Here is a 13,856-nt window from a genome sequence, read left to right on the forward strand (position 1 = left end):
GGCTCTCCTCAGTAAGAGGTCCGTGGGTCGCCCTGCGGCAAGGAGTCGAAGCTCCTAGCAGTGGCCTCCCCGGGAGGCCCCCCGAGGCTCGGAGTTGGGCTCCGGAGCAGGAGCCACTGGCCAGCGAATCGTGGAGGGGGTAGGGAGGGGGTATCCGCAGCCTGGGATTGGCCACCGCACCGCCGGCCGGTGACGCGAGGCGGGCGGGCCCCTTTGTGATGTCACAATCAGCTGTTTGAACGTTCCAATTTGTGCCGTGAGCCCAGCAGCGGCCGCACAGTCTCAAAGCCCCGCGGGCGAGCGCAGCAGCTGCGAGCTTCCGAGTCGGAGCCCCGCCGCCTCCCCGTCCAGCCCCCGCGATGCAGCCCGGCCTGTGATCAGCACCGACGCCGGGACGCTCCGCCGCGCAACTACCTCAGAGCCACCCCGCCCGCCGCACCGCCCCCTCCCCCAGGTGAGTCCCCACCGGCTTCGGCCCAGGGGGTCCTGCGTCCGGAGACACGCCCCGCGGTCCCAGCTCCCGGGTCTTTGTTTCCGCCCGCGGCCGCCGGGCTGCATTCCCGTTTTTTGATTGGCTGCCGCAGGCCGGTAGACCGTGACGTCTCCCTATTTGCATATGACATTGAGACGTCACCAAGGCCGCACCGCCCCCCGGCTCGGGTCGCTTGTCCTCCCCTGACCCAGTAAGGCGCTGGGTCGGTGCTGGGCCCACGGGTGAGGGACGCAGAAAGGCAGCAAGACCAGAGGGGCCTCTGCAGTTTCCTAAGCTAACCCAGGTGTTGGGGGCAGGCCTCCGATCCCGGACTTTCTCCTTGCCTTCGCGCGGCGCTGCTGGGTCTAGGCTGTGGGGGAGGGGGGGCGGTCCTCAAGAGTTCGGGGGCAGTCCAGAGAACCAGCTCTAGGTCGTTGGGGCGGCACCAGATGGCGGAATACCCTCTCTCCAGCTCCAAGCTCTGCACCCCCCGGGGACAACCCTAACATCTCCCTCATCCCTGTTCTCAGCCAAGCTTTAGCTGATGTCACTCCCAGCCCCCAAACAAGGGGTCTTAGCCTCCTTTTCATGGAAGGAGAAACTGAGGCCCAGAGAGGGGAAGTTGATTACCGCAGGTCCTGAAGCCGATTAGAGTCATGCCTACATCCGCCACGGCACATGCTTGGTTGGAACTCAGTACAAGTAACAAGTTACACATCCTCCAACATTGGGCATTGACTCTACCTTAGGCTCAGTACCATCCGAATTCGATAGGGCTTTTAGGTCCCCTCATTCCTGGATCTTTTTCCAGGAGGTCTCTGGAGACAGAGTCCCCTTTTGTGGCCTTGACCCTCCCTCTGTACCTTGGAGTCCCAGAGCCCAATAAAATCGCTGCCTCCCAGCTGTTTTGACCACAGAAAGGTGAGTCATTGGCTGCATCAGGGTGTCTCCATGGGCTGACGTAGGGGTGGGATGGAGGGTGAAGGTTCCCTCTGTTTGGCCCTTTCTTACCTTCCCAACCCCCAGCATGTCAGAAGGACTTGACCTGACCTAGTGCTGGTGATGATGAGGCTTATGCTGCCCCTCTCTCTCTGCTGACAGAGAGGGGCAGGAGAAAAAAGTAGGAGGAGAGCTTCCGGCTTTCCAAGTGGATGGGCCCCAGAGCCTGGGCCAAGAGTCCCATCCGAGCCGGCTTTGCTAAAGGATGGGGTGGGGTAGAGATGGCTTGGAGCTCAAGTGCTATTCTGGGCACAGCTGCTGTAGTTATTAAAGGGAATGGTTCTCCCTGGAGCAGGGCTGGGAATGTGAGAATCAGGAAGCTGGCAAAGATGGGAAAGAAAATCTGGGAGGCTCCCCGCACTGTGGTCGTGAGAGGGGGCGGGCACTGGTTGGCTGGTGCTGCTGTCATTCTTGGCTCTGTCACTTACTTGCTGTGTGACTTCAGGCAGGGAGCTTCCCCCTACCGGGCAACCTTTACCTGGATCTGGGGGTAATCAGAGGAGACTCTGCAGGTTCTGCTGCACAGCGGCTGCTCTGGCAAATGCCTGGTGAATCTTGGTGTCAGGAACTCCAAGCCTTTTTACAGCTGGACAGAGGGGTTCTGAGGTTAGCAGTGACTTGGTTAAGTTCTGACTCCTCTCTGACCTTCCTAATCTTTCTTGCATCCTTACATTTTGGCGCTTGTTTGCTGAGGCTTTCCTGACTGTGTATTCTCTGGACTCAATGTTTCATGCCCTGGGGCTCCACCTGCCTGGCCACCACTTACCTCTCTGTCTTTGGATAGACTTATTTCCTTGGATTCTCAGGTTGTAAAATGGGCCAGGTGAATATCATGGGCCTGCAACAACTCTCAACTTCGCTTTCATCTTCTCACTGAAGTGGTAGGTCGTTGCAAGGAGGGTGTGCCTCATCAAGGCTCCAATCTTCCCTTCCTTCAGGAGGGGCGGAACTTTCTGGATTTCTGGTAACTGAGTCACTAATTCTCTGTGGCTAACAGATGGGTGGGGATATGTGGCTTGTGCTGGGCAGACACTAGTTGGGGGTGCCCAACCTTTTATAATCTCTGTAGGTCTTCCACCCACCCACCAGAGAAGCCAGCACCCAGGGAACACTTCCTTCTAGAGCCCAGTGTAGGTCTGCAAATGTGGAAAATACTCTGTTTATAGAGGTTGGATGAGGGGCGCCTGGGTGGCTCAGTGGGTTACGCCGCTGCCTTCGGCTCAGGTCATGATCTCAGGGTCCTGGGATCGAGTCCCGCATCGGGCTCTCTGCTCAGGGGGGAGCCTGCTTCCTCCTCTCTCTCTCTGCCTGCCTCTCTGCCTACTTGTGGTCTCTCTCTGTCAAATAAATAAATAAAATCTTTAAAAAAAAAGTTATTTTTTATAGGTACTAAGCACTTTACCTATATAAAATATAGGTAAAGTGCTTAGTACAATACCTAGCACATGAATGTTAGCTATAGTATGATGATGATAATAAGTAATTGCAGTACTGGACAGTTTCTTCCTTGCTTAAAAAAAGTTATTATAGAGGTTGGATGATTCTGGTGGGAAGTGTGAAAACATACCCAAGCAATGGGAGAGGTAGCAGCAAACATAAGAATACCTCGGGTGGCGGACACCTGGGTGGCTCAGTCAGTTAAGCATCTGCCTTTGGCTCGGGTCATGATCCCAGGGTCCTGGCATCAAGTCCTCTGCTCAGTGGGGAGCCTGCTTCTCCCTCTCCCTGCTGCTGCTTGTGCTCTATCACAAATAAATTTTAAAAATCTTAAAAAAAAACAAAACCCAAAACCTCAGGAGGATTAGCAATAAGTGTAGGATGCCTCCAGGGAATGGAAGGGTGGACATGCCCCCAGGGAGTTCTGCAGGAAATGTGGAATGATCCCCAGAAGATGGTGACAAGTGTCTCAGTGGCAAAATGGTTGACCATCTTCAGAGGACAGATGTGGAGGCTCAAGTTTTGGGACATATCCAGGGGACTCCCAGCCAGGCCTAGTGCTAAGGTAGACTGAAGTGGGGAGGAGGATAGATCTCTAGCTGCTTCCTTGGTGTCTCCATTCCTGGAGCACGGGTCTCCTTCCTCATTTTCATCCAGGCAAGGACTGATTTGAGGAGCTGGGTCCTGGTCCAATCCTCAATGCTCATCCTTAAGGGCTCCTGAGGTCTGATAGGCCCCCCCTTCATCATCACCTCCCACTGACCTGCTGTTTTTCTGGGGCCAGCAACTTGATCTTCCTCCTAGCCAGGAATGCTGCCCTTGAGCAGGAGCTTAGGTATAGAGGGTGAGAGGGGGGAGGGCCCAAGGGAATAGGATCTTAGAACCTTGTCAGACAGACACAGTGAGAGCTGTGGAATCACATGGTAGCCGTTCTGTGGGATTTCTGCCAGCTAACACTCTTCAGGCCACACAGGCTCAAGTAGGTGCTCTTAATCTTTGGGATCAAGGAGTGATGTTAGGAAATCAGGATAAAAACTTCTTCCCAGGGGCACCTGGGTGGCTCAGTAGTTAAGTGTCTGCCTTCAGCCCAAATTGTGGTTTCAGGGTCCTGGGATCAAGCCCCACATGGGGCTCCCTGTTCAGCAGGAAGCCTGCTTCTCCCTCTCCCATTCCCCCTGCTTGTGTTCCCTCTCTCACTGTGTCTCTTCTGTCAAATAAATAAATAAAATCTTAAGAAAAAGAAAAAAGAAAAACTTCTTCCCAGAAAAATACTTTGGCCTCCAAATTAAAAATGCCTAATCTAAACTAATGTCTAATCCAGTAAAGGCAGTGGATTATAGTGGTTATGGGTGCTACCTCTGGAATCTGCATGGGTTTAAATCCAACCTCTGTGTCTTATTAGCTGTGAGATTTTGTGCAAGTTACCTTACCTCCTGGAGCCTCAGTTTCTTTACCTGTAAAAAAGGGATAATAATTAGACCTACCTCCTAGAGTTGTTGTGAGAAATACCTGTGGTGATATAGGTAAAGTGCTTAGTACAATACCTAGCACATGAATGTTAGCTATAGTATGACGATGATAATAAGTAATTGCAGTACTGGACAGTTTCTTCCTTGCTTAGAGAACTTTGAGGTCCAGCTGGGATGTCCAGGCCTCTGGAGACCTTTCCTGATAGAATGTGGTCTTATCTATTACTCCTTCCATGTCCCTAGAGGGGGCAATGATTTTAATAACTACTAGTAGATTGGTTTACTGAATGCTTACTCTGTGCCTGAGTATGACTGGAAGCACTTTGTGTTTGGTTCATTTAATTCTTATTAGAGCCCAGAGGAGGATACTATTATTAGCTCATGGAATTCCTGTAAGGGCCCAGAGGAAGGTATTTTATCATTGACACTTGACAGATGAGAAAACTAAAGCACAGAGAAGTTAAATAACTTGCTAAGATCACACAGAAAACAGAAAAAGGCTGAAAGCAGACGGACTTACCAGAACGTGCACACACCGCAGAGCTTCCCCCCAATCCCTTGCACTGGGTGGGATCCCGAGCGGAGCTGGGAGTCAGGGGTAGTCGACTAAAGTCAGTGGGGGTTCTTGACTGCTTCTGTGCACCTCCCAGGTTTCTATACTGCCGGAGGACGCCCCCGCCTGAGGCCTTTTCATCCTAGGCCATGTTCCAGCGCCTCACCAGCCTCTTCTTCAGTACTCCCCCTCCCCCCGAGGACCCCGAATGTCCCCGAGCCTTCGTCTCCGAGGAAGATGAAGTGGACGGCTGGCTCATCATTGACCTGCCGGGTGAGACCTCGGTCAGGACTCTGATGCCTGGGCCTGTGGCAGGCGGCCGAGCTGCGGAGGGGAGGGGAGCTGCTAAGGGACTGGGGAGTTCCTCCAGCCTAGTGGGCAAATGGGGTCTAGACAGTGACACTGAAGGCAGGGGAACAGGGCCCCATCCCATTACCAGCCCGGGCGGTCTCCTTGGCAGCGCAGCGTTGGGGCCCACACCTCACGTGCCCTAGGGCAGCTAGTCGAGACTCCTGGCCCGTGGGTGCCCCGTGGGCGCGGCGGGCGGGGCTGCGGGTCTGACTAACGATGCCCTTTCTCTCCCCGCCCCATTGTGTCCGGTGTGTGTGTGTGTCCCTCCCCGCTGCGCCCCCTCCTCCGCATGGCTCCCCCTCCCGCGCCCCGTAGACAGCTACGCGGCTCCACCTAGCCCCGGGGCCGCCGCTGCCCCCGCAGGCCGCCCCCCGCCCGCGCCCTCCTTGATGGACGAGAGCTGGTTTGTTACCCCTCCCGCCTGTTTTACTGCAGAGGGGCCCGGACTCGGGCCCGCCCGCCTCCAGAGCAGCCCCCTGGAAGATCTCCTCATCGAGCACCCCAGCATGTCCGTTTACGTCACCGGCAGCACCATAGTGCTGGAGCCTGGGCCCCCTTCCCCGCACCCCGACGCTGCCCTGCCTGACGGCGACCTTAGCGAAGGGTGAGCGGGCCGGGGACGTGGCCTGGAGACCTGGCTAGAGACTGGGGAGCAAGCCCAGGAGCCCGCCCCGTTCGGAAGGGGCGGAGCCTTTAGAGGCGTGTCTTAGTGGCCGGGGGCGGGGACAAGGCTCGGAGCGGGCCTGAGGGTAAAGGGGCGGGGCCTTAAGAGGGGGCGAGGCCTGGCTTCGTGGCCCGGGCGGGGCCTGGGAGAGACAGCTCGGAGGCTTGGGGCTGATTTGGCCGAGGGGCCTGGCGGAGCGCCAAAGGGGTGGGGCTTTCAGAGGCTGGCACGCCAAGTTAGAACCGAATTGGAAGTGGGGGCCGAGCCTTCCCTGGAGTCCGGTTTACCTGTCACGGGGTTTAGAACTGAGGAGGCATCTTCAGGTTGGCTCGGAAGAAGGGCGGGGCCATAAGCCCACCGGAAGGGCCTGGGCGCCCTGCTAAGAGCAGAGACAGTATTGCGCCAGGGCAAGGGTGCGGGAACTGGGTGGGCGGAGTGTCCGGCCCTGACCGAGCCCTGCTCTGTCCCCGCAGGGAGTTGGCGCCCGCCCGCCGCGAGCCCCGGGCCCTGCACCACGCCGCCGCCGCCCCTCTGCCGGCGCGGGCTGCACTGCTGGAGAAGGCAGGCCAGGCGCGGCGGCTGCAGCGGGCCCGGCAGCGGGCCGAGCGCCACGCGCTGAGCGCCAAGGTGGTGCAGCGGCAGAACCGCGCCCGCGAGAGCCGTTCGCGCCGGCCCAAGCACCAGGGCAGCTTCGTCTACCAGCCGTGCCAGCGCCAGTTCAACTACTGAGGGTCCTCCGGCCGAGCCACAGACCCCTCGCCGACTCCCGACCCCTGTCGGGTCCCTCTGCCGCAGCCAGTGTGTTGCTCGAGGAGCGCCCGCAGCCCACCTGGGTTGGACACTACAACCTCCCTCCTCCTCAAGTGAGGTGGGGTGCTAGCCCCTCTCCCCCCACCTCGATTTTCCCACCTCTGATCCGACTCTGAACCCCCTCCTTTCCTTCACCCTACGACCCCCCATACCTGGCATTTAATCCTCCATGTCCTTCCTCCTTGACACTCCATCTTTCCTTCCTTCTCTGGTCCCTGCCCCCATCTCTGCCTTGACATTCCCCTTCATCCTTGCCCCCTGGTCCTGTACCTCTGGCCCACTCTTCCTTCCGCTAGCCTCTTCTCCCACATGTAGCTCTTTAACCCGCCTTCAAGCCCCACTTTACAAGCCTCACCCTATCTCATGTTTGGCACTATGCTCACTCCTGCTCCCTTATTCATTCCCAGTAATTCCCTCCCAAATGGATGGGGGAGTGGACGCTGAGACCAAAGGGTTCTGCCTTTAGTCTCCTCCTTCCCTCTCCCCTTGGAGTTTTTTAGGCCTGGAAAGGTAAAGTATGTGGAACAGGACTGTGAGATGTGAGTTAAAGGGAGAAGGTGGAGGGAACTGAGGGAAAGAGGCAGCCTACTGGAAATGTAGACAGGACATACAGGTTGAGAAGCTGTAGGGAGCAGGGCACTGCACCATGGGAACTGGCACTGTGCTTGCTCAGAGAGGCCAAGCCCTCCTCTTGGGTTTGAGCCTGAAGTCTGCCCCCACTTCCCTTGCCTAGAATCCCAGTTTCCAAATCTCTTCCAGAAATCCACCCCTCTGCACTCCCCTTAGTCTGAAGGGCTTAATATCTTGTTGCCCTACCCTCAACATGTCACCCCAGGGGTAGAGGCTGGGCAAGGCCCTGCCATCCTGACCATCTGTTCACATGCCCAAGGTGCTAGAACTAGTTTAGGAGAGATGCAAGCCAGAGGGCTTCTAGGCAGGTAAAGTGCACACCCCAGAGTAAGAAAGCAGAACGATACTGGGGAGGACAAGCTGTGGGGTGAAGCCATCCCAAGACTAACAGCTCAGCCTTCATGTTGCCTCTGGCCTTGTATTTCACACTCTACCTAGGATGACTAATAAAAACACTCCTGGGTAGGAAGCCAGGAGCCCCACTGGCCCAACCCCCAAATAGTTCCTATCCAGGGTCGGGGCCTCTGGGGAGCCTCTCATTTCCTCCCCCAGGGCTGTTCCTTTCTAGTCTGATGGGGAGAAATGGTTGCCCTATGGTTCCCCTTGCCCTCTCCTCCAGTTAAGTAGCTGGAGGACAGAACCTGGGTGAGAATTCCTGGGTGAGGCAAGAGGGGACACAGGCAGACAGTGTTGCCCTTCTTGTGGTGGGAGTGAATTTTGGGCTCAGACACCAGCAACAGCTTCTTGGGATACCCCGAGTTGCTTCCCTTTTCCTCTAACTGTCCTCTTCTAGTGTGTGCTCTTTTCTCCCTTGAAACTTTTAAGATTTCCTGTTACATACTAACATCGGTCTTCCCCCTCACTCCAATTCCAGGTTTCTTGGCCTCACCGCCAAGCTGAGGCTTGGTGGGAAAACTGCGATCCCATGAGGGTTAAGGTAGTTGCCCTCCCTGATCCTATAGCCCCAAGCCTCAGGTTGGGTATATGGATAAAGGAGCAGGGTAGCCCCATGGTTGCTGGGATGGGGACAGAGGAAGTTCCGGTTGGGGTCTCCTATTCAATAGAGTAAACCAAATCTACAGTAAAGGCAGATCCAAGTCCCTGCACCAGTCCACTGGTGCCCCGGTAGTTGATAACCTTGCTCCTCTGGCCAAGGTTCTCCTGCAGTTATAGCCTGGTTGGTTTTATTCTTCCAGCTACCCTGTGGTCACTTCACAGCCAGTTAGGGTCTTCAGCACTTCTGAGAACTGAACCTCCCTCCCACTCTTCCTGCCTACTCCTCTGCTGCCAGCTGAGGCATAGGCTCAGTCCTGGGCAGTCCCCATGATCCTTGGGGGGGGGGGGGAGAGTGAGTTATAGGGCATTTGGTTCAAATTTCAAAGGCCCCTCCCTTACCTGTATTTTTGGAGGCAACTGTAGTTCTAGAACCCTGCAGTCTCACCACCTGGCTGGTTGTAAGGCTCATGTGTTTTTGTACTTTCCTATAGATTCTGTAGCATTTGAGTGTATAGATTTCTAAGAACCAATCTACTCAGTCTCCTGCTAGTCTGACTCCTGAAGCATCAGACCTCGTCATACTGTATTGACTGTGTATGTGCCTTTCACCTTGAGCATGCTTCAGGATTTTCTTTTTTTTTAAACCACAGAACTTGAATACATGAGGGAACCTGAATTCACAAAGTCCTATGCAACCTTAGACAGGAGGGGGTGAGAGAGTCTGTCTTGACTGATGTTTTCAGAGACTGTGGAGTAGTTTGTATTAATTGATGTCAATACTACCAGCACTTTGCCAAAACTGAGTATGTCAGAGGGACCCCTGTTTCTAGAGTGAGACCCAAGACATCAAAGGGCGACTTACAGTAATTCCCCAATATGTCTGTGTGCTCCCTTCAAGCTGGCTGTCACTTTCCAGCTTTTGCCAGTTTGGCCCCAACAGGGTATCAAGTGTGTATGAATGCAGTTTGCTGCTGTTTTGGGGTATGCCTGCTCCCTAACCCCCACCTGGAACCCTGATCAATTTGTTCTGACCTATAATGTCTTAGGTGCAACAGGGACCCCACTAGAGCTCTTGGATGTCTTCTCAGATCCATGGGGCTTTAATGTGAGGGGACTGAATGCAGACACACCGGAGCCCCTTGTATCTTCCCTCTTACCCTGCCACCTAGTTCCACATGGAACCAACAAGCTGAGTGTATCCCTCTTAGGTGTTTTGTGTTGAGACTGACTGAAATGAGAAGACTGTGGTTGACCATGTTGTGACATGTTGACAGACTCAAGGACATAACCACCTCAATCCAGTCATGTGGCATGCCTGTGTATGTGTATAACAGGATTCTGATTGTTAGGTTTTAATGTTATTCCTCTATGGGAGAAAAAAAAATTAATATAAAGAAAAACAAATAAAAATCTATTTAAAGCACATTATGCTTTCTGTCTAAGTAGAGCTAACATAGAAGCACTTTGCAATCTCAAGCATAATATTGGCAAGGGATTTAGGCTGGCTTTGGTTCTGCTTGTGTGTCATACAGACACGGAAAGAATAGGGAAGATAGGCTTGTTGGGAATAGAGCCAGACAATTGTGGGGTCTGATTCATCAATAACTACTATTAGAGGATCCTTATAACCCAAGACATACATAAAGGCAGCTGAAACAGAGATGAGAATGAGAGCATGACTGAGACTTACTAATCCTTTTGGTCTCAGGTATTAGGTTCTGGCAAGGTCAAGAAGACTCTGCAGGGGAAGGGACGGACTCTGTGTCTAGCTGTAGAAGATACAGCTGAGGCTGAGGCCCAGACCAAGACAAGGACAGAGCCCCAAGCATCAGAGTCTCCTGAAGGTTGGGAGTAGGGTGGGGGCAGAAGCAGCAGGTTTAGAGACTATAATTTTTAGGTAGGAATTGAGCAAGGAAAGGGGAAAACACAGGCATGTTGATGAGAAACCAGCCCCAAAGCCTGGTACAGATGAGAAATAGTGTACCCAAAAGGTAGAAAGTAGTGGACATCTTTGAAGTATATAAAGTATGTAACACAAAATGACCGCTTCTGTGTGGGAACTGCCTGATCTAACCATAGAATTGGACTGAAAATGGAAAGCTGACCTGAAGTGGGCAAGACACTTGATGCTGTTACAAAGAATCTGGCTGTCAGTCTGGGCTTATCTCTCAAATGGAGAAGACTGTTAACATTTTGTGCACAGAGAATCAGATGTACAAGGTGGAGACAAAGTACATCTGGGTTACTGATGGCTTCCTGTCCCTAGAAAATCCTGGGTGGTCTTTGATCCCAAGTTGATTCTGTTATTTGCAACCAAAACAAATTTGACCAACATTTATCAAGTGCCAGGTACAGTGCTGAAAGGGCTAGTTTCTTCAAAGCAGGTAGAGTAAGGACAAGGTGTGGGATTCTAATTTACAAAGAAGGCTGATCCTATTCATTTATGGGCTAAAAAAAGAGCATGCTCACCCAGTAATCCCTTACCAATAACATACATTTATGTTCTAAGACAATGACATTTATTTAACACATTCAGTATTTCACATTGTACAAACCCTTAGATTCTCTTTATTCACTGGTCCATTTCTACAACAAATACATCCAAAACACTATATAATAAAATTATTTACAACATTTCCAAATGAAAAGATTCCTTTAGCTCCCACTACTGCTATTCACACACATAACTTCCACAGCACAATACATCATTAGAATATCTAAAAATGCTCACCCTGTACTCTAGGCTGCTTAGGAAATATGAAAACTAATAACATAATCGCATTAGCTCCTCTCAATACATGGCAACATTTTAGAAACCTTGAACTTCATCTTGTAACACCAAAAGGTTCAACAACTCTGCTGACCCCATTGCACTTTACAAAATAGGTTGCAAGGACTAGGAAAAGGGCCACATTATTAAAATGACTAGCTGTACAGAAATGGATTTTAAAAAGTCACAGCTCAAAATTGCTTTTTGTAAAATTCACACACATTTACAAGGATCAAGTCGCCGTCCAGCTTGTTTACTTGGATTTTCTCCGCTTGGATTGCACCGCGCTGGTTATGTCTGTTGGGGGAAGGAAGGACACGCTCAGTTGAGACAACTCTTTACGGCAGTGATGTTTTAGGCAGTCCACAAGAAGGAGGGCTGACCCTGCTGGACTCTGAATAAATCAAAGGGCCTCAAAAGGAGCACTCGGCGTGGAGAGGGTCTCAGACTTCTATGGAAATAAGGCCTGGCTCTGTATACTAGGGCCTGGCAATCGGGAAGTCTGATACAGGTGGTGGGAGATGAAGCACACATACCCAGTCGGAAAAAGTGGCAGGGTAGGGAGAGCATCTTGAGCTGGGCAATTAACCCTACAGCCTCCATCACCAGTTCTTATCACTCAGTGAAATGACAGAGAGACGGAGTACTTTTGTGAGAAATCAGTTAAGTCTTGCTACAGGTAAGTGAGTAAATTGTGCCAGAGTGCAAAAAAATGGCCTCTGGACCTTTTGGAATCAAGCCATCATTTTGTAGTAAGTGACTCTTTTTGCCTTACTATTGTCAAGCCTCTAAATAACATGACCATGACCTATGGTCAACAAGTATCTATTATGGTCTAGCCAGTAATATCAAGGCTGTGGATACATATAGGCATAGAAACAATTCAGAGCAAGCCACAGCCTGCTCTGAGCCCAGGTGAGCCTGTGGGCTTCATGGAAGAGGTGGGGAACTGAATAACTTATACGCAGAATAACAGTGGCATAAATTGAACAAGTGTGTTTTAACTCCTTTACTTCCTCTTATCATAGTGTCTTCAATCAACTTAATCTTATTCCATATTTAAACCATGTTTTCACATGGGGCACCTGGGTGGTGCAGTCAATTGAGCATCTGATTCTTGATTTTGGCTCAGGTCATGATCTTGGGGTCTTAAGATAGAGCCCCATGTCTGGCTCCACATTAGGCACAGGGTCTGCTTGAGCTTCTCTCTCCCTCTCCCTCTGCCCCCCCTGTACTCTCGCTCTAAAAGAAATAAACCTTGAAAAAGAAAACCTTCCTCACAAAAGTCTTCTATAGCAGGGTATAGTGAATAGCTTGCAGCTCTCCAAATGTAAACAATTCTTTAAAATCTTCTATTGATCTTGGGACACCTAGGTGTGTCTGTCAGTTAAATGTCTTCCTTCGGCTTGGGTCATGACCCCAGGGTCTTGGGATCTAGATCTGAATCAGGCTCCTTGCTTGGCGGGGAATTTGCTCCCCGCCCCGTCCACCTACTGCTCCCCCTGTCTGTAGTCTCTCTTACTCCGTCAAATAAATAAAATCTTTAAACAAAAAATGTTCTATTGATGTTAAAAATTCACTCTCATTCTTCAAGCTGTTCCATAGATCTTTTGGCTTTAATAAATCAAAGTTTTAAAATTACTTCCTGTCGGGGCACCTGGGTGGCTCAGTGGGTTAAGCCGCTGCCTTCGGCTCAGATCATGATCTCGAGTTCCTGGGATCGAGTCCCACATCGGGCTCTCTGCTCAGCGGGGAGCCTGCTTCCTCCTCTCTCTCTCTCTGCCTGCCTCTCTGCCTACTTGTGATCTCTCTCTGTCAAATAAATAAATAAAATCTTAAAAATAAATAAATAAATAAAATAAAATTACTTCCTGTCAGAGAGAAAGTATTTTCTAAAACGGTAATATGTAAGATGAATCAGTTTTATTGGTTTCTGGAAACAGGCTAAATTTTCTGATGCTGCATTTTAGGTTCAGTGTTCTAAGCAATCTTTTCTCTTTTGTATCATATTTTGAAAGTCCAAACTTACGATGTAGAAGCAAAAAGCAAAAATGTTACTATTAGCTATACTAATTGCTAAGAAGGTCTCAATGACTTTCCAAGAAGTGACCAGCACAATATTTTTGGACTTCTATTGGTATAAATTTCAGTATATTTATCTTCTTGCTGGAAGGTCATGTTGCTTGTGCCATGTGGTAAAGGAATCAGTCGCTCTCTAATTTATTCCTTAGTCTTTTGCTAATCAGATGACAGTCTGACAGCATGTGGAAAAGGTTCTTTAATTTCGTATAAATCAAGAGTTTCACACACCCCAAAGTTCCCTATGATCAACTCGCTAGTCCAACTCTCAAGTTTCATTTTCACTGTAGTAAATTTATCATTTGAGTAAAATATAGAGTTGTGTCTTTTTTTTTTTTTTTAAAGTAGGCTCCCTACCCAGTACAGAGCCCAATGCAGGACTTGAACTCACAACCCTGAGATCAAGATCTGAGCTGAGACCAGAGTAGGAACTCAGCCAACTGAGCCACACAGGGGCCTCTACACAATTCTGTCTTGAGTGTTCATCCTTAGAGAGATATCTGTTAATTAGGCCAACTTTGGGAGCTTCTTCTTTGTTGTGATATGAAGGACCGAGTGCTGTGTCTGAGAAACACCTCTGTGGCTGGGAAAACAGGTGAGAAGGGGAAGGGTGGAGAAGTAACCTC

The 13,856-nt window shown here is 51.0% G+C and overlaps 2 protein-coding genes across 12 annotated transcripts in view; one reads left to right on the forward strand and one right to left on the reverse strand.

The window, feature by feature from the left end:
- The first annotated feature begins 217 nt into the window (after positions 1 to 217).
- TP53INP2 (tumor protein p53 inducible nuclear protein 2) lies at positions 218 to 9,806 on the forward strand. Of its 3 annotated transcripts, none has more exons than XM_059406847.1 (4): positions 218 to 454; positions 5,028 to 5,203; positions 5,717 to 5,885; positions 6,419 to 9,806. In XM_059406847.1, the coding sequence occupies exons 2-4, from the start codon at positions 5,080 to 5,082 to the stop codon at positions 6,672 to 6,674; spliced, it is 549 nt and encodes a 182-aa protein (XP_059262830.1). In that variant the 5' UTR covers positions 218 to 454; positions 5,028 to 5,079; the 3' UTR covers positions 6,675 to 9,806. The 3 variants fall into 3 exon arrangements, with proteins under 3 accessions (XP_059262830.1, XP_059262828.1, XP_059262829.1); XM_059406845.1 differs by having other exon boundaries at positions 220 to 454; positions 5,597 to 5,885; XM_059406846.1 differs by lacking the exon at positions 218 to 454 and adding an exon at positions 691 to 1,393 and having other exon boundaries at positions 5,597 to 5,885.
- A 1,051-nt stretch (positions 9,807 to 10,857) lies between these two features.
- Positions 10,858 to 13,856, reverse strand: part of NCOA6 (nuclear receptor coactivator 6) — a 102,362-nt gene continuing 99,363 nt past the window's right edge. For all 9 annotated transcript variants that reach the window (XM_059406839.1, XM_059406838.1, XM_059406844.1 and 6 more), the window contains one exon: positions 10,858 to 11,448. In XM_059406839.1, the coding sequence (XP_059262822.1) occupies positions 11,405 to 11,448 (44 nt within the window). In that variant the 3' untranslated portion in view covers positions 10,858 to 11,404. The remainder of the gene's footprint in view (positions 11,449 to 13,856) is intronic.

The sequence above is a fragment of the Mustela nigripes genome, chromosome 7 (assembly GCF_022355385.1).
Source record: "Mustela nigripes isolate SB6536 chromosome 7, MUSNIG.SB6536, whole genome shotgun sequence".
NCBI lineage: Eukaryota > Metazoa > Chordata > Mammalia > Carnivora > Mustelidae > Mustela > Mustela nigripes.